The 26,703-nt window shown below is 38.5% G+C and overlaps 1 protein-coding gene across 5 annotated transcripts in view; it reads right to left on the bottom strand.

Moving 5' to 3' along the window:
• The window catches only part of KLHDC10 (kelch domain containing 10), a 61,909-nt gene extending 40,517 nt beyond the window's left edge, over positions 1-21,392 (bottom strand). Inside the window, exon 1 of one of the 5 annotated variants that reach the window (XM_061165796.1) lies at positions 21,239-21,392. In XM_061165796.1, the coding sequence (XP_061021779.1) occupies positions 21,239-21,308 (70 nt within the window). In that variant the 5' untranslated portion in view covers positions 21,309-21,392. Of the gene's footprint in view, positions 1-5,253; positions 5,585-21,142 lie in introns of those variants that run through there. The other 4 variants (XM_061165792.1, XM_061165793.1, XM_061165794.1 and 1 more) reach the window with 4 other exon arrangements.
• Positions 21,393-26,703: the final 5,311 nt, after the last annotated feature.

The following is a 26,703-nucleotide window of genomic DNA, read 5'->3' as shown; positions in this document are numbered from 1 at the left end:
ATGCCAGATATGAATATGGCCAAAGTACACATGATTTCTAGTAAAATATTTGCATGAAGCATTATATTCAGAAATAGCTATTCTTTACTTAGAAACAAAAATTACAAAAAGTAACACTTCACAAGAACACTTGCGCTGAAGTATTCTTTCTAAAAATGCACAGATAAATTTTGGACTTAAAATCAAAACTGAATAGAAAAGATTTTGTTACAGCTTTGAGAAGTTATTTTTCTCCCTGAATGCTTTCCTCACTGTTTTCCTTTGTATATGCATAGTATTTAAAGCTAAAGACATTACCTCTTTCTAAGGTACCCAATTCACATTCAGTTCAGTTCAGTCACTCAGTCGTATCCAACTCTTTGCGACCCCATGGACTGCAGCACACCAGGCTTCCTGTCCATCACCAATTCTTGGAGCTTGCTCAAACTCACGTCCACTGAGTTAGTTGGTGATGTCATCCAACCATCTCATTCTCTGTCATCCCCTTCTCCTCCTGCCTTCAGTCTTCCCCAGCATCAGGGTCTTCTCCAAAGAGTTAGTTCTTCGCATTAGGTGGCCAAAGTATTGGAGTTTCAGCTTCAGCATCAGTCCTTCCAATGAATATTCAGGACTGATATCCTTTAGGATGGACTGGTTTGATCTCCTTGCAGTTCAAGGGACTCTCAAGAGTCTTCTCCAACACAATTCAAAAGCATCAATTCATCAGTGCTTAACTTTCTTTATAGTCCAACTCTCACATCCATACATGACTACTGGAAAAAACCAGAGCTCTGACTAGACAGACAGCAAAGTAATGTCTCTGCTTTTTAATATGCTGTCTAGGTTGGTCATAGCTGTTCTTCCAAGGAGCAAGTGTCTTTTAATTTCATGGCTGCATTCACAATCTGCAGTGATTTTGGAGCCCAAAAAAGTAAGTCTGTCACTGTTTCCATTATTTCCCCAACTATTTGCTATGAAGTGATGGGACCGGATGCCATGATCTTCATTTTCTGAATGCTGAGTTTTAAGCCAGCTTTTTCACTCTTCTCTTTCACTTGAATTAGAGGCTCTTTAGTTCTTCTTCCCTTTCTGCCATAAGGGTGGTGTCATCTGCATATCTGAGGTTATTGATAATTCTCCCAGCAATCTTGATTCCAGCTTGTGCTTCATCCAGCCCGGTATTTCGCATGATGTATTCTGCATATAAGTTAAATAAGCAGGGTGACAATATACAGCCTTGACGTACTCCTTTCCCGATTTGGAACCAGTCTGTTGTTCCATGTCCAGTTCTAACTGTTGCTTCTTGATCTGCATACAGATTTCTCAGGAGGCAAGTCAGGTGGTCTGGTTATTCCCATCTCTTGAAGAATTTTCCACAGTTTGTTGTGATCCACACAGTCAAAGGCTTTGGAAGTAGTCAATAAAGCAGAAGTAGTGTTTTTCTGGAATCCTCTTGGTTTTTCGATGATCCAATGGATGTTAGCAATTTGATCTCTGGTGTCCCTGCCTTTTCTAAATCCAGCTTGAACATCTGCAAGTTCATGGTTTACATACTGTTGAAGCCTGGCTTGGAGAATTTGGGCATTACTTTTCTAGCATGGGAGATGAGTGCAGCTGTACGTAGTTTGAACATTCTTTGGCATTTACCTTTCTTTGGGATTGGAATGAAAACTGATCTTTTCCAGTCCTATGGCCACTGCTGAGTTTTCCAAATTTGCTGGCATATTGAGTGCAGCACTCTCACAGCATCCTCTTTTAGGATTTGAAATAGCTCAACTGGAATTCCATCACCTCCACTAGCTTTGTTCGTAGTGATGCTTCCTAAGGCCCACTTGACTTCACATTCTAGGATGTCTGGCTCTAGGTGGGTGATCACACCATCGTGGTTATCTGGGTCATGAAGATCTTTTTTGTATAGTTCTTCTGTGTATTCTTGCCACCTCTTCTTAATATCTTCTACTTCTGTGAGGTCCATACCATTCCTGTCCTTTATTGTGCCCATCTCTGCATGAAATGTTCCCTTGGTATCTCTAATTTTCTTGAAGAGATCTCTAGTCTTTCCCATTCTATTGTTTTCCTCTATTTCTTTGCATTGATCCCTGAGGAAGGCTTTCTTATCTCTCCTTGCTATTCTTTGGAACTCTGGTATATCTTTCCTTTTCTCCTTTGCCTTTAGCTTCTCTTCTTTTCACAGCTATTTGTAAGACCTCCTCAGACAACCATTTTGCCTTTTTGCATTTCTTTCTCTTGGGGATGGTCTTGGTCACTGCCTCCTGTACAATGTCATTAACCTCCGTCCATAGTTCTTCAGGCACTCTGTCTATCAGCTCTAATCTCTTGAGTCTATTTGTCACTTGCACTGTATAATCATAAGGGATCTGATTTAGGTCATACCTGGATGGTCTAATGGTTTTCCCTACTTTCTTCAATTTAAGTCTGAATTTGGCAATAAGGCGTTCATGATCTGAGCCACAGTCAGGTCCCAGTCTTGTTTTTGCTGACTGTATAGAGCTTCTCCATCTTTGGCTGCAAACAACATAATCTGATTTCGGTATTGACCATCTGGTGATGTCCATGTGTAGAGTCTTTTCTTGTGTTGTTGGAAGAGGGTGTCTGCTAGGACCAGTGCATTCTCTTGGCAAAACTCCGTTAGCCTTCGCCCTGCTTCATTTTGTATTACAAGGCCAAATTTGCCTGTTATTCCCAGTATCTCTTGACTTCCTACTTTTGCATTCCATTCCCCTATGATGAAAATGACATCTTTTTTGGGTGTTAGTTCTAGAAGGTCTTGTAGGTCTTCATAGAACCGTTCAACTTCAGCTTCTTCAGCATTACTGGTTGGGGCACAGACTTGGATTACTGTGATATTGAATGGTTTGCCTTGGAAATGAACAGAGATCACACTGTCATTTTTGAGACTGCACCCAAGTACTGCATTTTGGACTTCTGTTGACTATGAGGGCTATTCCATTTCTTCTAAGGGATTCTTGCCCACAATAGTAGATATAAAGGTCATCTGAGTTAAATTCATCCATTCCAGTCCATTTTAGTTCACTGATTCCTAAAATGTCGATGTTTACTCTTGCCATCTCCTGTTTGACCACTTCCAATTTACCCTGATTCCAGGTTTGTATGCAATATTGTTCTTTCCAGCGTCAGACTTTACTTCCATCACCAGTCATGTCCACAACTGGGCGTTGTTTTTGCTTTAGCTCCGTCTCTTCATTCTTTCTGGAGTTATTTCTCCATTTTTCTCCAGTAGCATATTGGGCACCTACCAACCTGGGGAGTTTATCTTTCAGTGTCATATTTTTTGCCTTTTCATACTGTTTATGGGGTTCTCAAGGCAAGAATACTGAAGTGGTTTGCCATTCCCTTCTTCAGTGGACCACATTTTGTCAGAACTCTCCACCATGACCCGTCTGTCTTGGGTGGCCCTACACAGCATGGCTCATTGTTTCACTGAGTTAGACAAGGCCGTGGTCCATGTGAACAGTTCGATTAGTTTTCTGTGATTGTGGTTTTCATTCTGTCTGCCCTCTGATAGATAAGGATAAGAAGCTTATGGAAGCTTCCTGTTAGAAGAGACTGATTGTGGGGGAAAGTGGGTCTTGTTCTGATGGGTGGGTCCATTCTCAGTAAATGTTTAATCCAATTTTCTGTTGATGGGCAGGGCTGTGTTCCCTAAATGTTGTTTGACCTGAGACCAAACTATGGTGGAGATAATGAAGATAATGGTGACCTCCTTCAAAAGGTCCCATGCATGCACTGCCGCACTCAACCCTGCAGCAGGCCTCCAACGCTGCAGCAGGCCACCAGAGATCCACGTCTCCACTGGAGACTCCTGGACACTTACAGGAAAGTCTGGGTCAGTCTCTTGTGGGGTCACTACTCCTTTCTCCTGGGTCCTGGTGCACACAAGGTTCTGTCTGTGCCCTCCAAGAGTCTGTTTCCCCAGTCCTCTGCAAGTTCTGGCGGCTCCATGGTGGGGTTAACGGCAACCTCATCCAAGAGGGCTTATGCCACACCCAGGTCTGCTGCACCCAGAGCCCCTGCCCCTGTGGCAGGCCACTGTTGACCCATACCTCCATAGGAGACACTCAAACACTCACAGGCAGGTCTGGCTCAGTCTCTGTGGGGTCTCCTGTGTGCACCAGGTTTTGTTAGAGCCCTCTGAAAGTCTCTGGTGGGTATGGGGTTTGATTCTAAACACAGTTTCACCCCTCCTACCGTCTTGCTGGGGCTTCTCCTTTGTCCTTTTCAATTCACATTAGAAAATTCACATTTCTGCATCAAGTCTGTGTACTTCCATGTGTTTGAAGGAATTTATTTTATGTGACACCAAGATGTTTGCAGCTAAGCTTTGGTTTGATCAATTACACATCTGATTCAAATTAACTGGGTTGATAGTTTGCTGATGAAACCATATGGCAAGGGATACTGAGTAAAAAGGGAAACAACTTTTCTAAAAAAGCACCATTCAACTCCAATGACTGTTTACTTCATCATTTTTTTTTTTTTTTTGCTTAATTACTTCTAATTTCATTGTCTAGTCTTTAGACAACTCAATGATCACACCTTAGATAAAGCTTGGAGCAAACTGACTGACAGTATAGCACATATAAAAAGGAAGAGCATGAGACTGAGCTGAATTCTAAATGCAGCAGGAAGCTACTAAGGATTTTGATCTGGGAAGCAATAATCATAGTTATGCTTTGGGGAGATTAATCTTGTTTCAGTATATAGACTGAAATAGGAAAGGAAGACTGAGAGGGACAAAAACATTACAGGTTTCCCTGTTATCCTAAAGTAGCGTGTTCCCAATGAAACCTTTCCTAAGCAAAATGGTGGTATGTGAAGAAGCAATTACCTTAATTACCTTTGTGCTAACTGATGTACAAAATAAATCCTGATAAAGCCCACATGCTCACAGACACAGTGCAAAGCTATGGTGGCTTGATGCTGAGATAATGAGTGTAGTTTCCAGGGAAGGAGCCTGGCAGGGCCACTCACGCTGCTTGGGGTGTGTGCTGCCTCTGTACCAGCTCACCGCAAAACAAATGTTGAACCCATTTTTTTGCTTTATCATAAAAATGACAATCCTCTTCCAATTTCTTTCAGTTAGTGAAAAGAGACACTAACACGGGACTTTCTTAAAAGAGGTGTAAAGTAAACTTGGAAAAGTGGGGAATACCTGTATTTGTTTTGTCTATTTGTTTTCTTAGTTGCTAAGTCATGTCCAACTCTTTAGTGACCCCAGAGACTGTAGCCTACCAGGCTCCTCTGTCCATGATATTTCCCAGGCAAGAATACTGGAGTGGGTTGCCATTTTCTTCTCCAGAAGATCTTCTCAACACATAGACTGAACCTGCGTCTCCTGCTTGGCAGATAGATTCTTTACCACTGAGCCACTGGGGAAGCCTTTACCTGTATTAATAAAGTCAAATTTGAGGCAATGAACGCCTGAATTATGGCACTACTGGGAAAGACAGGCAACAGAGATGAGGACAGCACAGTAGTTAAAAGCATGGACATTGGAACCACATTGCCTGTATCCAAATCATAAGGGTTCTGTCCCTTGTGAATTATATGGCCTTAGAAACGGTGTTACCCTCTGGGCCTTAGTTTCTTTCTCTATGAAAAGGGAACAATAACAGTACCTACTCCTCATTAGGTTATGAGTAAATGTTTATAAAAATTCTTAGCTAATAATAGTTACTATATGCAGATAAAACAAAAGGGCTTAAAGACTAGCTGGATGGGAAAGTTGAGTAAGGTAAAGAGATAACTATCATGTGAGTTTTGAAATTCTGTAACTTGAAGAAAACTTAATAAACACAGATACTGAAGGCAAGTCAGCAATATTTACCACCATGCATTACACAATCTTTTTAAAGAGTAAAAGACCAGAAAAAATATAAATATCTATCAATTGTGTGGCTGGCACTTTGCTGTATACTTTGAAACTAACACAACATCGAAAATCAACTATACTCCAATAAACATTTTTTTTAAAAAACTGTGTAGCTGGTAAATTACTATACATCCATACAATGCAATACTTTCAGCCATGAAGAAGAATCAGATCAATCTAAATATGCTAATATAGAACAATTCCAACAATATATTTTTAGTAAAAATAAAAAAAGACAGGTGCAGAAAGAATACTCCATGTATTCTTTATGTATTTACTCTAATTTGTTCAAAAATAAAGATAACATATCTATATGTGTAGTGAAAGTGAAAGTCACTCAGCTATGTCTGACTCTTTGCGACCTCATGGACTATACACTGCACGGAATTCTCCAGGCCAGAATACTGGAGTGGGTAGCCTTTCCCTTCTCCAGGGATCTTCCCAACCCAGGGGTCGAACCTAGGTCTCCCACATTGCAGGCGGATTCTTTAACAGCTGAGCTACAAGGGAAGCCCAAGAATACTACAGTGGGGAGCCTACCCCTTGCCCAGCGGATCTTCCTGACCCAGGAATGGAACCAGGGTCTCCTGATTGCAGGCAGATTCTTTATCAACTGAGCTATCAGGGAAACCCCATACCTATATGTATACATAGGCAAATTTTAATTCTGGAAAGATACACTAAAAACTAACAGATGTGATACCTCTGGGGAGAAACTGGAGAATTAGTGATCTAAAGAGAAGAGAGATTTGGTCTCCCTTCTATACTATTTTATCAGGCTTAAAGAGTGATTTTCAGTTTAAACAAAAATAATTTAAAAAAAAATGACAGGCGGGTAAGGTTGAGTTCAATAATAAGAAATCATATTTACATATGTAAGTGAGCATAACTTTTTTATGTGTTCTACAAGTTTGCCCAGTATAGATACTGGTAACAGTCTAATGACCTGGGTGTTCAAAAACACTAAAGACTGTTAAAAAAAAAAAAATCTTAAAAATAGCTCAAGGACAATATACAAACTGAACCTTAAAACGCATGTTGTTGTTTGGTCGCTAACTCATGTCTGACTCCCTGCGACTCATGGACTGCAGCATGCCAGGCTTCCCTATCCTTCACTATCTCCCGGAGTTTGCTCAAATTCATGTCCACTGAATAGGTAATGTCATCCAATCATCTCATCCTCTGTTGCCCCCTTCTCCTCCTGCCTTCAATCTTTCCCAGCATCAGGGTCTTTTCTAACGAGTCGGCTCTTCACATCACGAGGCCAAAGTGTTGGAGCTTCAGCATCAGTCCTTCCAATGATATTCAGGACTGATTTCCTTTAGGAATGACTGGTTTGATCTCCTTGCTGTCCAAGGGACTCTCAAGGGTCTTCTCCAGCACCACAATTTGAAAGCTAATTCTTTAGTGCTCAGCCTTCTTTACGGTCCAGCTCTCACATCTGTATATGATTACTGGAAAAACCACCGCTTTGGGTGTACAAATCTTTGTTAGCAAAGTGATGTCTCTAGCACTGTCTAGGTTTGTCATAGCTTTTCTTCAAAGGAACAAACGTCTTTAATTTCAAGGCTGCAGTCACTGTCCAGTGATTTTGGAGCCCAAGTAAATAAAATCTGTCACTGTTTCCATTGTTTTCCCATCTATTTGCCATGAAGTGATGTGACCAGATGTCATGATCTTAATTTTTTGAATGTTGAGTTTTAAGCCAGCTTTTTTATTCTCCTGTTTCACCTTCATCAAGAGACTCTTTAGTTTCTCTTCACTGTCTGCCACTGAAGTAGTATCACTTGCATATCTGAGGTTATTGATATTTCTCCTGGCAATCTTGATTCCAGCTTGTGCTTCATCCAGCCTGGCATTTTGCATGATATACTCTGCAAATAAGTTAAATTAGCAGGGTGACAATATACAGCCTTGACGTTCCAATTCTGAACAAGCCCATTGTTCCATGTCCGGTTCTAACTGTTGCTTCTTGACCTGCGTACAGGTTTCTCAGAAGAAAGGTAAGGTGGTCTGGTATTTCCATCTCTTTTAGAATTTTCCACAGTGACTGTAAGTACCAACTGCAAGCTAATAATTCCAAAATTTATATCCTGAGCCTCTACCTCTCCCTTGATTTGATTTATATATGGGGATTGTCTACCTTATATCCTCTACTTAGATGTCAAATAGGCATGTCAAGCTTAACACAGCCAAAAGAGAACTCTTGACTGACTTCCACAATCCTTCTTGTCTCAGTCTGCTCCGTCACATTTAATGACACCATCATCCATCCAGTTGCTTAAGACAAAAACTTTGGAGTCATCCTGATTTTTCTCTTTCCTTCATATCTCACAATAAATCCTGTTCATACTATTTTCAAAATATATCTCATACTTAATTATTCTCACAACTTATACCACTATATTCTGCACCAAGGCACCACCATCTTTTTAGGAGACTATTGCAGTATTTTTCTAAATAGTCTTTATGCTTCACTTTTACCATTTCCCACAATCCATTCTCCACCTGGCAGTTACAGGAAGCTTTAAAAAATGTAAATCACACAGACACAAAAAAATGTAAATCACATCCCATACTACCCTGCTTAAAACTGTCCAATAGTTCCCCCGCTTAGAATAAAGAAACGTCACAAATTCCATTTTAGACATGCTGAACTTGAGGGGTAAATGCCATGTAAGTGGAGACATGAAGAAAGCAAGTATTTGGCTCTGAAGAGCGATTTAGGAAGAATTACAAAGTGGCCTGACTTCTTCATGTATAACTGAAAAATGAAAACCGTGGATTCGGAAAAAAAAAAAAAAATACCTAAAATAATTTGAAAAAAGAAGGGCAGAGGCATGGGACCAAGACTTGAGAACTCCAATTCCTTAAAGGCCTGGTAGAAGAAGGATCAACAAACAAGACTTAGTATGAGAAGCCAGACACAAAAAGAAAACCAGAGCTGATGCCAGAGAAGCAGAGGAAAAAGGATGTTTCAAAATGAAGAGAGATCAGGTAAGGTGGAAACTGAAAAACATCACTTGATTGGACAACACATAAGTCACCTGTGACTTTAACAAGAGCTACTTCAAAGAAAAGAGAAGGAGATGTGGCAATGAAGACCTCAACTCTAGTCAATATTTTCACAAACTTGGCTCTGAAGAAAAGGTGAAGACCAGAAAGATCTTCAGTCTAACGCTCTCCCAACTGAGCTATTTCGGAGAGGCTAGAAGACCAGAAAGATAAAACTTGAGCAAGCTCAAACGCTAAAGGGATGACTTGATCAAAAGAAAGGGTCTGAAGACAGATAAGCGATAAAAATGTAAATATTCTGAAAAGTCTGAAAAGGCAGGAAGGGGTGGAATTGAGGAAAAGACAGAGGTGGGATGAGGAAAAGACAGAAGGATACAACAACCACTGATAAGATCAGACATAAAACTGTACTTGGAAAAGCCATGCAAAAACTGTATGTGCTAAATACCTAGGTTAAAAACTTTATTTAGCCTTATGTAATGTAAAATAACCTAAACTCAACTCTTCTGCCTGAGTAACTATAGATATTGACAATTACTAATTCATTCAATAAATATTTATGAAAAGTCAGCTATAAATGGGGCAGTGTTCTAGTCCTGTGGAAGGTGACGGAGAATAAGACATTATTTTTCCGTTTAAGAAGCCCATAGTTACATAGGGAGCTCAGTCCCCGGTGCTTTGTGACAAGGTAGAGGGGTGGGATGAGGAGGGGGTGGTAAGGAGGCTCAGGAGGGAGGAGATATATGTATGTATACTGACAGCTAATCCACATTGTAAGGCAGAAGCTAATACAATATTGCAAAGCAACTGTCTTCCAATTAAAAAAAAAAAAAAGCCCATAGTTAGATAAGTTTGAAAACAAATCCTTGCAAAGCAATTCAATATAAGTACTGTGATCCTTTGTATATACAAAAGAAGGTGATGGCACAAAGAAGAGGCACAACAGCATGGACTCTGAAGTCTGAGAGACGGTCTGAATCCTAACTCTGACATTTATTAGCTATATGCACTCCGTGCAAGTTCTGCAGCTTCTCTGTAAGCCTCAGTTCTTCATCACAGAAGGGGATGAGAAAGCTAATTACCTCACAAAGTTATGAGGATTAAATGAATTAATATTTGTAAAACACCCTGAACAGAGGCAGACACACAGTAACTACCCAGTATAAGTAATCTATTTGTATGAAAAGAGAGGACAGAAAAAAAGCTGTGTAGCGTACACTTGGGTGGGTCTTAGGAGGGATTTAGGAAATGGCAGGCTAAGAAAGAAATGGTTATGTGTAGAATCATGACACAGTGTGGTACTGCAGGAAACTGCAACTTAAAAAAATCTCACCCTCCCAACCTAGCTTCTTCTAAGAACTTAAAGCAACTAACTGCAAATAGTTCTATAGCTGAAATATAAAATGAAAGACATAAGTGTTGAGGCTGTAGTCGTGGAAAAGGTCAGAAAAATTAGAGTAAAGAGGAAAAATTGGCAAGACTTTGTGACCAACTGTACAAGGGGTGAGCAAAAGAAAGGAATCTAATGTGATTCTCAGATTTCTGGCTTCATTCACTAAATTGATGAGGTAGCCATTAAATTAGTCAGAATAAGGGACACAGGAGCAAGAACAGGTTTGGCAGGAAAGATAATGAAATTGTTTTCAGACAAGCTGAATTTAAGGCACTCATTAGTCACTGGAGAGGCACTGTCTAGTAGCCACTGGCAAACAGGCCAGGAAAAGAGGTCTGACCTATGTTGTCAGGATATTAATGACATCACCCAGAGGAAAATATAAGAATGAGGTGGGAAACAAACAGATATACTCTTGGATATCAGTATTAAGCACCAGATAAAGAAAAACTAATGAGAAATTCAAGCGATAAAAAGGGTAACTAAGAGCTCTTTAGGAATACAGATTGTGTCTAGTTATATATTCCCAGGCTTTAGCAAAGGGGCTAGTTGAAATCAAAATCTGGAGAAACTGGGTAGGATGAAGACTAAGAGATATCTAATGAATTTGGCAGTTAAGAAGTTATTACCTTAGCCAAGAAGACTTGAGTAGAACAATGGAGGCAGAAGTGCAATAGACTGAAGAGGAAAAAAAGAAATTAAACAATTGAGTCTATTCTTCCAAAACCTTGGCTGTGAAGAAAAAAGAAAATAGTGCATCAGCTAGAAAAAAATCTAAACAGTTATTCGTATGATAAATTGAGGAGAAACAGAGTCTACTTGGTAAAATCAGAGAAAACATTTAAATACAGAACAGGTTTAAGAGAATCCCAACCTGCCACTAGTAGTATGTAATGATTTACACAATATTAAATATAACACAATTCACTGATAAAGGACTAAAAAAGCAAAATATCAAAATGCTGACACAAGTATCAAATGGAATTACTATAGATGATTTTCTTCTTGTTTCAAGTTTTTAATATTTTCAAAATTTTAATGAGCCTTTCCTTTTTTAAAAATTGAAGTATAGCTGGTATACAGTATTATATATTTTACAGATGTACAATATAGTGATCTACAATTTTAAAGATATTTCATTTAGTTATTATAAAACATTTGTTATATTCCATAGGTTGTATAATATATCCTTGCAGCTTATTTTCTACCTAATATTTCGTACCTCTTAATCTCCTATCCCTATATTGCCCCTCCCCCCTCCTTTACCCCACAGGTAACTACTAGCTTGTTCTCTATATCTGTGAGCTTGCTTCTTTTTTTTTTGCTCTATTCACTAGATTGTTATGTTTTTTATATTCCACATTTAAGTAATATCATACAGCATTTGTCTTTCTCTGACTTATTTCACCTAGCAAAGTGCCTACCAAGTCCATCCATGTTGCTGCAAATAGCCAAATCTCATTCTTTTTTATGACTGAGTAGTATTCCACTGTATATATACACCACATCATCTTTATTTATTAATCTGTTGATGGACACTTAAGCTGTTTCCATATACTGGCTTTTATAAATAATGCCACTATGAGAGTTTGTATTCCTTTTACAGTGGTGGTAGGAAGTGGAAGACAATAAGCTTTACCAAAATTAAAGCTGCCTCAGGGGCAGAAAAGACAAGTAATTCTAACTTGAAGAAGACAAGATAACAGAGACAAAATATCAGCAGGCAGAGAACAGAAAAGAAATGGAAGGAAAAAAATAAAACCAATGCAGAAATGAAATCTTCATTGTAACTAACACAAAGGAGTACAAACACTGCTGAAAATATAGTAAAGCATTTCTTGCTTGAGAAAGGCAAGTGAGGTATTAACATAAACAAACTCTGGAAACCATATAGCATTGTTGAAAGAATTAAAGAAAATCCAAATAAATGGAAAAATATCCCATGTGCAGGGATTAGAAGACAACATTAAAAGATGGTGATATCTTCACACTGATGTACAGATGGCAATCCCCATGAGAACCCCAGCTGAGTTCTTCCTACAAATTGACAAATTTGTCAAATTTATATGGAATTGCAGGGACCCAAAATAGCCAAAACAAACCTGAAAAAGAATAAAGTAGGAGAATTCACATTTTCTGATTTCAAAACTATGTCCAAAGCAACAGTAACTGAGGCACTATGGCACTGGCACATGGACAGACATATAGATTAATGGAACAGAATTAAAACCCCATAAATAAGCCTATACATGTTTAAGGTTGACTGGTTTTCAACAAGAATGCCAAGACTATTCAATGGGGGAAAGCACAGTCTTTTCAACAGGACAGTCAATTAAGATAACCTTTACCACATGCATAAATATTAGAGCAAAACTATGAAATTCTTAGAAAAAACACAGGTCTTCATGATCCTGGATTTGGTAAAAGATTCTTAGATAGACAACAAAAGCAAAAGCAAAAAAATAAAATAACAACAGTAAGATAAACCAGTCTTCACCAAAATTTAAAACTTTATGCTTCAAAGCGCACAATTAAGAACCTGATAAGACAACCACAGAATGGGAAAAATATTTGCAAATCATATATTTGACAAAGGACTTGAAATACATTTTAAAAAAATGTAAAGAGAGCTAAAATGTATAAAGAGTTCTTACCATTCAATAATAAAGACAAATAATCCAATTAAAAATTGAGCAAAGGATCTAATAGACATTTCTTCAAAGAAGACATACAATTAGCCAACAAGTACATGAAAAGATGAACAATGTCAATCATACCTTAAAAGAAAAAAAACTAGAAAGGAGGAGGAAAGAAAAGAGAAAAACAAAGATGCTTGACATCATTAGTCATGAGGGAAATGCAAGTCAAAAAGTACAATGAGATGCTACTTCATACCCACTAGGATGACTGAAATCAAAAAATCAGATAACAACAAGTGTTGGCAAGAAGGTGGAAAAACTGGAACCCTCTTACACTGCTGGTAGGAATGTAAAATTCCACCCACTTTGGAAAACAGTTTGACAGTTTCTGAAATGATTAAATGTCAAGCATAGTTACTAACTGACCCAACAATTCTATACCTAGATATATGTGTGTGTACATGTGTGTGTAAAGTTGCTCAGTCATGTCCAGCTCTTTGTGACCCCATAGACGTAGCCTGCCAGGCTCCTCTCTCTATGGGATTTCCCAGGCAAGGATACATTTCCTTTTCCATGGGATCATCCTGACACAGGGATCGAACCCTCATCTCATGTCTCCTCTATTGGCAGGCAGGTTCTTTACCATTGCACCACCAGGGAAATCCTACTTAGGCACGTACCTAAAAGAAATGAAAACATATGTCCACACAGAGATCGATACACAAATGTTTATTTACAACAGCCAAAAAGTGAAAAACAATCTATATGTCCATTAATGGGTAAACCAAATGTGGTCTATCCATATAGTGGAATATTATTTAGCCAGAAAAAGGAATGAAGTACTGATATCTGCAGCAAATTAACAAACTTAAAAAATAGTATGGAAATGAAAGATGGCAGTCAAAAAGACTATGATTCCATTCATAGGAGGAAGTCCATAACAGGAAAATATAGAGAGAAAGAAAGCAGATTATGGTTACTTAAGAGCTAGGGTAGAGGGTGAGGGAGAAGAGGAGCAGGAAGATAAGGGAGGGACAACTTAACGGACATAGGGCTTCTTCTTGAGGGGATGAAAATGTTCTAAAATTGACTGTGGTAATAATTCCACAAGCCTGAATATACTAAAAATCACTGAATTGTACACTTTAAATAGTGAACTGTACAGTATTTGAATTAAATCTCAATAACGCTACTAAAGCCATATAAATGGATATGTTACAGTTTAAAAGGATTAACTACTCCTGTGCTAAAGAAAATGAGTCAAAAATTGAACTACAAAAATATTCAGAAAATAAATACAAGAAACTTATAACTTACAAGACACAACTCAAGTACTGTTCAGAAGAAAACTCAAAATTTAACACCCAGGTGGTGCAGTGGTAAAAAATCCGCTTGCCAATGCAGGAGATGCAGGTTCAATCCCTGGGTCGGGGAGATTCCCCTGGAGAAGGAAATGGCAACCAACTCCAGTATTCTTGCCTGGAAAATCCTGGATTCTCTGTGGACAGAGAATCCTGGTGGGCTACAGTCTCTGGGGTCACAAACAGTCAGATATAACTAAGCACGAATACAAACATACACAAACACAAGAATGAAAAGAACATAAAGGATTCCACACAAGAAGACAAGAAAACAGCCACAAAATAAACCTAACAAAAGCTAAAGGAAGGATTTAAAACAGTGAAAGAAAAATATAAATAAGAAAAAAGAAAATAACAAAACTAATTTTTTAAAAAATCCAAGACCTGGTTGTAAACAACAACAACAAAAGGGCAAGGCCTCACATATACTAAATAAGAAGTGATAATGAGTAAAGTGACAGTGTAGTCACAGACACAGGAAATTTTTTTTTAATCACAAAAGAGTACCTTGCTCATGTTACACAAATAGTTTTGAAAACGTGGGTGAATCAGATTATTTTGTAGGATAATACAAATTGGCAAAGCTTCCTCACAAAGATATAAACGATAAGCAAATTATCATAGAAGTAAAGAGATAACTGTCAAACATCTAGTCTCCTCCCAAAATACTCAAGGTCCAATAATCTCACAGGCAATTCAACCAAGCATTTAACTTGAATGCCATTTAACCAGAGAGGAGAAAAAAGCATAGAAAAATAAAAGTTTGAAATTATTTTTATGAAAGTGGCATAATCCAACAAAGATAAAATACATAAAAGAAAACTACAAAGCAATTTAGCTTAAGAGGAATGATGCAAAATTTCTAAATAAAGTTTAGCAAATAGAACCCAAGAGCACATATAAAATAATACACAATAACAAAGTGAATTGATTTAGGAAAGCAAGGATGGTCCAGTGAGAGTAAATCTATTAGTACAACTCACCAAAATAGTAAACAAAGGGAAAAAATCACATAATTCCCCACAGAGGCTGAAATTTTAACTTCCATATTTTAAAAAATCTTTATAAAATGGTAAGAGCTGACTAACATAGTATGTACACTTTAACTTAAAGTCAGGCCTAATATTAATAGGAAAGCACTAAAAAACTCACATTTAAGTCAGGAATAAGACAAAAATCCACTACTATTTTACTGTTTAATATTTTTGGAAAGTACTAACTAAACTGATTTGCCAAAAAAAAGAAATAAGTATAAAAACCGGAAAAGAGAAGATAAAGTTATCTTTATTTGCTAACGATATTGTGTGCAGTCACTCAGTCATGTCTGACTCTGTGTGACCCGGTGGACAGTAGCCCACCAAGTTTCTCTGCCCATGGAATTTTCCAGGCAAGAATACTGGAGTGGGTTGCCATTTCCTCTTCCCGGGGATCTTCTCAACCTAGTGATCTAACCCGCGCCTCCTAGTCTCCTGCATTGGCAGGTGGGTTCTTTACCACTGAGCCACCTGGGAAGCCCAATGATATTATTTAACTGCAAAACCTTAGAAAAACAACTGGGAAACCATAACAGATAGTACTGAGATTCCAAAGGTGGCCAAGTACAAAATTAATACTCAGAAATGAATAGCATTACCATGTTCAAAGAGCAAGATAAAAGATATAACAGCAATAGAAGCCCCATTTACAATAGCAACAAAAAAAGGTAAAATACCAGGAATACATATAAAAGAAATGATAAAAGGTCTACATGAAAAAAACTAAATTGCTGTCGAGGGATACAAAAAAAAAATTGAAAAACAAGAAATGAATGAACACCCTCTTCCTGAACAGGAGACTGAACCTTAAAAAGAAGTCAATGATCTCTAAATCAATCTTCAAATATAATGCAGTATCAATAAAAATACCAAAAGATGGGGGGAGGGAGTTCAATAAACTAATTCTAAGTTTTACAGAACAAAGAGTATCCAGGAAAACTCCAAGAAGTAGAATGAAAGAGGATTATAATCAAAGAATGATATCACTAGGTATAAATAGGTAATCTGATCAATGAAACAGAATAAAAGTCTAGTAAAAATACCAAATTATATATAAAAACTAAGCACACCGATAGGCAATACTTCAATACTGTGATAACTGGGTAGCCACCTAGAAGAAAAGTGAAGTTAAATCCTCCCTAAATACTTTACCTAACTAAATTTTGTATCAATAAGTGCATTTAACTTAAAAATAAATTATAAAATTACCAAGAAAAAAAACACAAGAATTTTAATTTTAATTAGCAATATCAATAAGATTGAAATAGGAAAGCCCTTTCTTATGATCAAAAAAACCTAAGATAAAAAAAGATTAATAATTAAACTATACAAATATTTTAATTTCTGCTGAAAAAATATATTGTAAACAAAGTCAAAAGCTAAATGAAACTGTGACAAGTACCTGCAACACAAAACTGAGACAAAGAACTAATTTCTGTAAAACAGCTCCTACAAACAATATTAAACATTCCAACAGAGAAATAAAAAATATAACCAGGTGAATAGGAAATATAAGCAGATGTTATAAATAAAGGAAACAAATATGGCTGTATGGTTTTTATAGCTATTGAAAAGATGAAGAAAAATATACCTTTTAAATTGGCAATGTAAAAAAAGCTTAATAACCCACTTTGTTACCAAAGCTATGGGAAGCCAGAACTCCAACATCAATGAACACAATCTGGCACAACCTCTATGAAAGGCAACTGACAATACCTATCAAAATTTAAATAGCAGAGATCCTTTGACCCAGCAATTGTACTTCTAGGAGTTTATTCTAAAGACAGAGTCACTAATGTGCAAAATTATATACATACAAAAATATTAACTGTATTATCCTTTGTATTAATAAGACTGTAAACCTTTTAAATGCCCATCCAAACAAAGAAATGCTACCATTTTTCTCCCCTCCAACACACTCATACACTTTTCTGGAAAAGATACACACGAAATCAGTTGCTTCAAGGGAAAGAAGCCAATTACTGGTCAAAGGAAGAAGGAAAAGTTGCCTTTTACCATTTGTACCTTATATCATAAACATATATCACAAGAAAAATTCTCAGTTAATATTTTCAGTATTATTTTTACCCAGCTTTACCAATTGTTATGTTTTTCCTCCTTTGTCTTTGTCAGTTTTCCAGTCCCCATGTTAGCAACATCGTTTAGCTGTTTCCCTAGGTAACACATGGCATTCACTCAAATTTACACACTCAAGTCACAATGATAACATGGGCTCCACTGTCCCCATGAGCTCCATGCCCGAGCTCTACGGCTGCGAGAGCACTGTCCCTGTTCTCTGCTGCGCACGGAGAGATTATGAGTGGGGAGAAACCCAGGTCTAAGAAGCTATGAATTTCTTGGCCTATGGGGCAAATGCATAATCACTACTGTATTTTAGGAGACAGAAAAAAGGTGAGAAGCTGCTCAAACAAGGCTTCACAAAACATTATTTGTGCTGCCACCACGGATGGAAAGTCTAGTCCACTATCTTTATGTTCAAGAAACTGATTGTGTCCATTTGTCCAGAGTCAATGGGGCAAAAGGCAACTGAACCACACTGATCAATCACTTTCACAAGAATTTAATTGTTTACACATAATGCCAATGTATTAATTTAGAATTTAAAAATACATGTGTGTCTGTATATTAATACATGTATATATTTGATGTCTTGTGTGTGTAAATATATGTAAAGAGTAGCAAATCATGCATATCAAAGAATTACATACAAATGGAAACACATGCAGCTACTAGTGTGTATAAAGAGAACAAATAAAAGGTCAGAGATGACTTCTCTGAAGAAACAGTGTGATCAAGCTGAGATCCAATGGGAGAGAAGCTTAAAAAAAGGGAGAGAGAACAGAATGAGGATTAACAGGGTTGCTAGATGACGGAATAGCAAGTACAACCGTCCTGTGGCAGAAGGGAGCATGATCTAAAGAGGTGGGAAAAGATCAAAGAACAAGACAACATGATGTAGGGTTATCTGGAGAGCTAGAGAGGGGCCAGACCACTCAGTGGCTTTTAGGCCATGTTGAGGATTTTTGCCTTATTTTAAGAGCAATGAAAAGCAAGTAAGGGGTTGTAAGCTGAGATGAAAACAAATTTGTGCATGCAAAAGATGAGTGTGCTATACAAACTGGAGGGCAAGAGTACAAGCAGGAAGACTGCTTAGAAAGCTAGTGTAGGAGACCTAAGGCAGGGATGACGGCTGCATCGTCTGGCACAAATAAAGTAAATGGGACTTGGTGACTGATTACAACAGAAATGCAAGGAAGAGGAAACCGTTAAGGAGGACGCCCAAGTTTCAGGCTTGCATAACTGCAGGGATAAAGATGCTATTGGTGAAAGAGAGAACACCCCAAGACCAGATAGTTTTGTTTTTGGTTCATTGGTGGCTGGAGGAGGGTGTATTGTGTGCATGCTCAGTCAAGTATGTTTCTTTGACCCTATGGAATTGGAGCCCGCCAAGTTCCTTTGTCCATGGCATTTTTCAGGCAAGAACACTGGAGTGGGTTGCTATTTCCTCCTAGGGGATCTTCCTGACCCAGGGATTGAACCCGCATTTCCTGCATTGGCAGGTAGATTCTTTACCTCTGAGCCACCGGAGCTCCCTGGGTAGAAGGTAGCTATGCAAAAAAGTAAGAAGGGTTGCTCACTGCTTGGTACCTGAAAATCTTGGTAGAGCAGGAGGAAAAATGTTAAATGGGATTAGAAATCAAAGGTGGGAGAAAGTTACCTACAAAGATGTATTATTATTATTATTTTTGAATCTTCAGGGTCAGCCATAAAAAACCCTAGATATTTCTACCCCTTTCACTTAAAATCTTGTCGAATGTCTCAAAATAAAACCTTTCAATCAAGGGGAGAGGCAAGGCTTAAAATGAAATGCTTGGGGAGAAAAAAAAAAAGAATTGGTGTGAAAGAATTTCAAAGTATATATTGAAATATCAGACGTTTCCAATTCTGAGAGTCAAGAGAAGACTGAGGCTTTCTACTTGGGGAAGAAAGAATGAAATGCCACTCAAGGGGGAAAGAAAGCAGAAAAAAGAGCTGATGGCCCCATTGCATGAATTTTCACAGTTTAAACACGTTTATCTTTACCTCTGGACAAATGGCTGTTACTGGTCTTGTGTGCAGAGAATGCAGAAATAGCTCCACACCGAAGCCCCTTTTCAGAAACCAAGGCTTCCACTGCCATCAAGTGGTGGCAGTAAGGAAGTGCACCAACCAGTTTCTTGGAGCCTAGGAATGCCAATATGAAGACTATGGTATAATTAATCTAAGCTCAAAAATTTAAGATTGCAGTAATAGAGGACAAACTAGTTGCAGTCTTTGGTAACTGCTTTATCTGCTAACCTGTCAATACACAAAAATGAAAGTTTTTGCTATTACTTTGGGGTAAAAAAAAGATTTCTCCTTTTTCCTTTTTGACGTTAAAGAGTACATATTTAGCAATTTTAGAATACCCAGACTGATACGATCATCTCAAACCCAATTCCTGGTGTATTATATATTTGAGTAAAACTGCTTCACAGTTAATTTTAATGGTGCATATAAACGGATTAATGTGCATTTCTAGCATAAATCAATAACCTTATCACAAACATAAGCAGTGTCGCACTTAATATGCAAAATTCCCTTTCTCTTCAAATTAATCAAATAATTTTTTTACTACCTAGTACAAGGCATGGTAGTAAACACATTTCAAACACCCTCATTCTCAAAACTCATCAGCTAAACAAATATAAAATCACTGATAAAATCAACGTCAATCTTATTCACAAAAAACATGGTGAATGATTAACACACATTTTTGATAGTTCTCTTCATGGTAAAAATAAGCTTGCTCAACATAATATTTGACATTCTGGGCAGTACACTTTCATTCTCTATACTGAATATTCACCTACAAATGTAGCTCCTTAAAATTTTTTGCACACACACAAAGATTTGATTTGTCTTACAAGGCATCGGAACACAGGGATAGTAAATTCAGACAAAAAAGTTAAATAATCACACTGGGTACATTTTCCAGTTTTCAATAAGCTGTTTTCATATGGGGTGTGTGTGTTTAGTCGCTAAGTAGGGTCCGGCTCTTTCGGGACCCCCTGGACTGTAGCCTGCCAGGCTCCTCAGTCCATGGGATTTCCATATGGTAGACAGCATAATTTTGTCACTAACGATATTCTTGATCTTCATTTTTTTCCCGTTAAAATCCATACACGCTATCCATTCTATGTATATTCCAAAATATTAATAATTCAACTAGTTTTCCCTAATTCTCTTGGTTCTGTTTCCTACCCACCTCCCACCGACCCCCTTCTTCCTCCTTTCTTGTTTCAGAATGCCTAACTCTTACACACTTGAGGTGGTTTTTACAAAAATCACTCCTTGTAATGCTCTTCCCTCTTTCTCTCTTTAAAAATAATTTCCCACAGCTAGGCGACAATGTCTTTCTTTTACAAGATCAAACTGCGGAAGAGGACGAGACTGGGAACCGAGTAAGCGAAACATTTGGGAATGTCAATGAGACGACGGCCTCTCCTTTGAAAAGAAAACACAACAACTTTCAGCACAGAGCTTTCAACAGATCAAAAATACTTTTTTTTTCCCTCCCGCCGGGCTCCTGTTCCCTCCCTGACCTCAAAGACACCTTTCCTTTTCTCTAAGCCCCCCATCGTTCTGCTGTGCGTGGGGCCTGCCTTTGCTCCTCCCAAGGAAAAGAAAGGCAGGGAGAAAAGAAAAGGGAGCAGTCACCTTCCCACCCCGCCTGCGAGCTGTCAGGACCGTGCTCTACCACTCACCTGGCAGGTGCGGCCGCCCGGAGAGTTGCACGAAGCGGTTGAGCTGACCAGTCCCCCGACCCCCGTTGCCCCCACTGCCCCCGCCGGCCCCGCTACCTCCGCCGCCACCGCCGGCTGCGCCTCCTCCCCTCCGGCGGTTCCTGTCCCAGCCCTGGGCGGCCGACATGACCGGCTAACGACTGCCGCAGCCTGGTCGCGGCAGCCCGTGGCCCGGCGGCACTAGCGGAGCCTCCTTCCTGGGCTCCTCAAGAGACCCGGGAGACCGGGGAAGGGGGAGCGCCCAGTCTCACCAGCGGCCAATGACTGAGTAACTTGGTGACAGATAGCCAATGGCCAGTCGTCTTCTTGGTAGGTGAAGGGAGGCGGGGAGAGACGTGGTAACCATAGCTATGGCTTTAAAAAAAAAAAAAAGAAAGAAAAAAGTTGGGGGGGTGGAGAAAGGCAGAAGCAGTCACTCATCACTCGCATCCACCGCGCTAAGCAAACACGCGGCGCGGTGACTCCTGAAGGGTCAGGCGGGCCAATCGAAGGCCGAGTGAGAGAGGCCACGCCTGAAGAAAAAGTCCCGAAGATAGCCGGGAATCCAGGCGTGTTCAGGATTCAGGAACTCTTCCCCCATAAACACTGAAAGCAGAAACAGGACGCTGACACAGTACACATATTTTGAGGCAATACAGTGTTCTGCAAAGAGCTGTCTCGGACGGGGGAAAAAAAAACAGAGACAGAGTCAAAGCTTAAATGTAAGAATGAGATTTCATTTGTCCTTTCAGTCCACTGGCGAATTCCTCCCTAATTTAATATAAGCCACGTCCCACGCAAACGAACAATTTTAAACCTGGTTATCAAATGTGGGAAGATGTTCGAGCTCACCAATAACTGTAGAAATACAAATTGAGATCCCAATGAGAAACCATTTCAAGCTTATTACGTTAGATTCCTTAAATAACATCCAGTCGAGAATTAGAGTGCCAAGAAAAAGGTTCTTTCATAGATGACTGACGGCACTGTAAATGTTTTTGTTCAGTCAAACTCCTTTTTGCTAGTAGAAAATTCGAACCAGCCGGAAGACAGGAACAGGTACAGAGGATGAAGATCAAAGAAAAATGTAAATGCAGAGATCAGGAACTCTACTGTTCCAAAATTAAATGGAAAATTTGGCTTTGAACTTAACTGGGCACAGTGCAAAGTAGGAAAGTAGATTGTTCACTGATGTTTATGAATGGTAAGAGAAAACCATATTAATTCCTGAAGAGAAACAAAACTTTTCAAGATTTTTAGATCAGGTGACTTTTTTTTTTTTTTTTTTGCATGACGCTTCGTACAGGAAAACCTTATGTGATGCGGAGAAAAAAGAAAATCTGCTGGAGCTGAGGATGTGTATCCTCTTGGGGCATGTTTGGAGTTTCACTGTCCCCACCTCCTTCTTTTGTTATTTTCAGGCCCTGTGGGCAGATAATTTTTCCCATGAAGCATTAGAAAGCACTACTTAGGAAAATGTTTGACATCTGGCGGGTGGGGGTGGGGTCGGGGGGTAGTCTATGGCTCTAAAATATCAAAATTAATAAAATGTTAATATTTATAAAGAATCCGTACCATTAAGTAACCAAAAAGTAGATGAAGAAAAATTTCTTTTTATAGAGGAGTATTCCAAGTAATAAATGATGAGTGATGAGTGATAATCACCATTTTGTAACCTCTAATGAATGGAGAGATCAAGTCATTGAGCATCAACTACATTATCACAAAAAGTTGAGACATATGCCTCTAGAATGGAAACATGACTGTACTCGTGTAGGAAAAAAATTGAACCGGAATCCCATCAGACATCTACATCTAACTACCAATTTATAAGAAATATGGAGGCCAGAGAAACATTTAAAAAATACCATAGAGATGCAAAAATCAAAAGCTAGACTATGAATATTCTACAGGATAAAAAAGCAAATTTCTTCCACAAAAATTACGAAGGAAAAAGACTTGGAGATTTCCCTGGTAATCCGTGGATAAGAATCTGCGTGCCAATGCACGCAACCTGGTTCAGTCCCTACTCTGTTAAATTCCACATGTCTCCGGGCAACTAAGCCCAACTGCCCTACCAGACCCACACCCTGCAACTGCTGAAGCCTGGCACCCTAGAGCCTGTCCTTGCACCACAACTAGAGAGTAGCTCTCACATAGCAGCAAAGACCCAGTGCAGCCAAAAATTAAATACATAAAATTTTTAAAAGAAAGAAAGAAAAAGAGATTTGGAGAAAAAAAATCTATAGACTAAAAAGAGATTTGTGATTGTTGTATAACTCTGTAATATATTAAAAATCACTGACTGGTATTGGCTGCACAACTTTGTGAATATATTAAAAACCACTGAACTGTACACTTGAAAAGAGTGAGTTTTCTGGTACATGAATTGTATCTCATTAAAAAAAGTTTTAATAATCCAAGAAGGGAGATGTGGATGGGGAGCTGGCCCATCTTTATATATATTAAAATTCTTCATAATAAAAAGGAAAAAAAGAATCTTCAAAAATAAGATGATATTAACCAATCAACTAAAAACCATCTCATATAATTACATAAATAATCAATTTAAAATTCCAGTAACAAAATGAAAATTTTATTCTGAACTAAATTTAAAATTATGAAATTATTTTTAAAGTCTTTTAAAATGGTTCGGGTTAATTTTTTAACGTAGAATGTGGATACACTGATGAATATAGACATGATTAGGAGAGGGGCCTTCAAAATAAGTGCACGAAAATAACATGTACCTGCTCAAGTGATGTACTATGAAGTACACAATATCACTTAGGAAGTAATCATGCCAAAAACATTAACTTGAATTAATGAAGGGTCTTCCCTGGTGGCTCAGATGGTAAGGCGTCTGCCTACAATGTGGGAGACCCAGGTTCGATCCCTGGGTCGGGAAGATCCTCTGGAGAAGGAAATGACAACCCACTCCAGTGCTCTTGCCTGGAAAATCCCATGGACAGAGGAGCCTGGTAGTCTATGGGGTCCATGGGGTCGCAAAGAGTTGGACACGACTGAGTGACTAAACTTTCAAACTTTAAGTGCTACTATCCAGCTTATAGGAACTTTCAAGGGTCAAAGTAACAAGTTAAATGGCATGTGAAATGATCTAATAAATCCAAGGAGACAATCTCCATAATATCTAGACTGATCTTGTCCATAAGTCAATGTCATGAAAAACAACATTAAAAAAATGAGAGGCTGGTAACCCCTTGTGACATAATAGTCCTATGCAATAATAATTAATGGCTGCTAGTATAACAAAAAGAAACAAGACATTATATTGGTGAGTATTTGTACCAAAAAAAAAAAAAAAACTGAATAAAATCAAAAGTTTTAACTCTAACTACCTGGTGAATCAGACGGTAAAGAATCTGACTGTGATCCAGGAGACCTCAGTTGGATCCTGGTTACGAAGATCCCCTGGAGGAGGGCACACCAACCCACTCCAGTATTCTTGCCTGGGAAATGTCCCATGGACAGAGGAGACTGCCAGGCTACAGTCCATGGAGTCGTAAAAGAGTCAGACACAGCTTAGCAATTAAACAACAACAACAAAGAGACATATCAACCAAATGCAGTGTTTGAGCCTCATTTGCATTTTGATTAGAATAAGCCAACTATTTTTAATAGGAAAATATGCTTGGACATTTGATTATACTCAGGAATCATCATTAATTTTTTTTTTAGGTACTGTAGTTTTTCTTTTTTTTTAAGAACTCAACTTTTGTAGAAGCAGACTGAAATATGTACAGGTAAAATGCTATGATATCTAGGATTTGCTTCAAAATAACCCAGGAAGTGGGGCATGGAAAAGAGGATGCAAATGAAGATTAAACAAGAATGTCCATGAGTTGATGCTTAGTGTTGCTAGGTGATGGGTACTTGGAGTTCATCCCACTATTCTCTCTTGTTTTTTGGTATATTTGAATTTTTCCCTTGTGACATGGTTTTAAAAAAATAGTTCTTCAAAGAACAATTCCAGATTAAAGGAAATTTACAACAAAATGTATGTGGTCCTCTTGAACAAATCAACCTTAAAACATTGGTGGGGAGACAGCTAGAAAAATTGGAATTTGGAAAGATTATTAGAGGCTCAGTTCAATACAGTTGTGTATGACTCTTTGCGACCCCATGGACTGCAGCACACCAGGCCTCCCTGTCCATCACCAGCTCCTGGAGTTTACTCAAACTGACATCCATTGAGTCAGTGATGCCATCCAACCATCTCATCCTCTGTCATCCCCTTCTCCTCCTGCCTTCAATCTTTCCCAGCATCAGGGTCTTTTCAAATGAGTCAGTTCTTCCCATCAAGTGACCAAAGTATTGGAGTTTCAGCTTCAGCATCAGTTCTTCGAATGAATGTTCCAGACTGATTTCCTTTAGGATGGACTGGTTTGATCTCCTTGCAGTCCAAGGGACTCTCAAGAGTCTTCTCCAGCACTACAGTTCAAAAGCATCAGTTCTTCAGTGGTCAGCTTTCTTTATAGTCCAACTCTCACATCCATATACATGACTACCAAGAAAACCATAGCTTTGACTAGACAGACCTTTGTTGGCAAAGTAATATCTCTGCTTTTTAATATGCTGTCTAGGTTGGTCATAGCTTTTCTTCCAAGGATCAAGTGTCTTTTAATTTCATGGCTGCAGTCACCATCTGCAGTGATTTTGGAGCCCCCAAAAATAAAGTCTCTCACTGTTTCCATTGTTTCCCTATCTATTTGCCTTGAAGTGATGGGACCAGATGCCATGATTTTAGTTTTCTGAATATTGAGTTTTAAGCCAACTTTTTCACTCCCCTCTTTTACTTTCATCAAGAGGCTCTTTAGTTCTTCTTCGCTTTCTGCCATAAGGGTGGTGTCATATGCATCCTAACTCCTCAGTGAATATGGATTGCTGTTTTATTTTACAGTAAATATGTGGTTATTTTATAGACAGAGAAATTGAGGCATTGGGAACCTAAGTGGCTAGATAAATAAGTTATGGACACTGCTGGGAAACGTCAGCTAATGTTTGTCGAGTCCGTGTGGAGCACAGTGCTCTCATAAGCCCTGTGCGGTGTATTTTGTTTCCGGCTTTCCCCCTTAGTGCCTAAGGAAAGGGTGCCATGAAATTATTGGCTCTATTTTATTTACCTGTCCTCATGGAAACTGTTGTTTTGTGGCTGTACATTTTACTTTTACACTTGTGTCTTCTTAATACTTTTTACTTTAGCTAGGCAGGACCTAATTAAAAGCATTTGCCATATTTCCAGGCTCCAGGCTTTTCCAGTTTTTCCAAAAAAAAAAAAAAATGTGAACATTGCCATGTATCAGGTACTGTGCTAAGGGCCAAGGTCGGAAAGGTGAATTAAGACACAGTTCTTGTTTCCAAGAAGCTCTATTCTAGTTGATCCTTTCTAGTACCATACACATGTAATATACTTTTTGTTCGCTTGATTTTAAAATGAAGAACTGTTTATTGTGGAACTTTTCAGAGCTTTACTAGAAAGGGTTTGTTGTGAATTTCCAGAGGCAAATAGCATATGCAGCCTT

The sequence above is a fragment of the Dama dama genome, chromosome 18, assembly GCF_033118175.1.
Source record: "Dama dama isolate Ldn47 chromosome 18, ASM3311817v1, whole genome shotgun sequence".
Taxonomy (NCBI): Eukaryota; Metazoa; Chordata; class Mammalia; order Artiodactyla; family Cervidae; genus Dama; species Dama dama.
The sequence above is the reverse complement of the archived record's forward strand: the minus strand, read 5'-3'. Positions and strand labels throughout refer to the sequence as shown.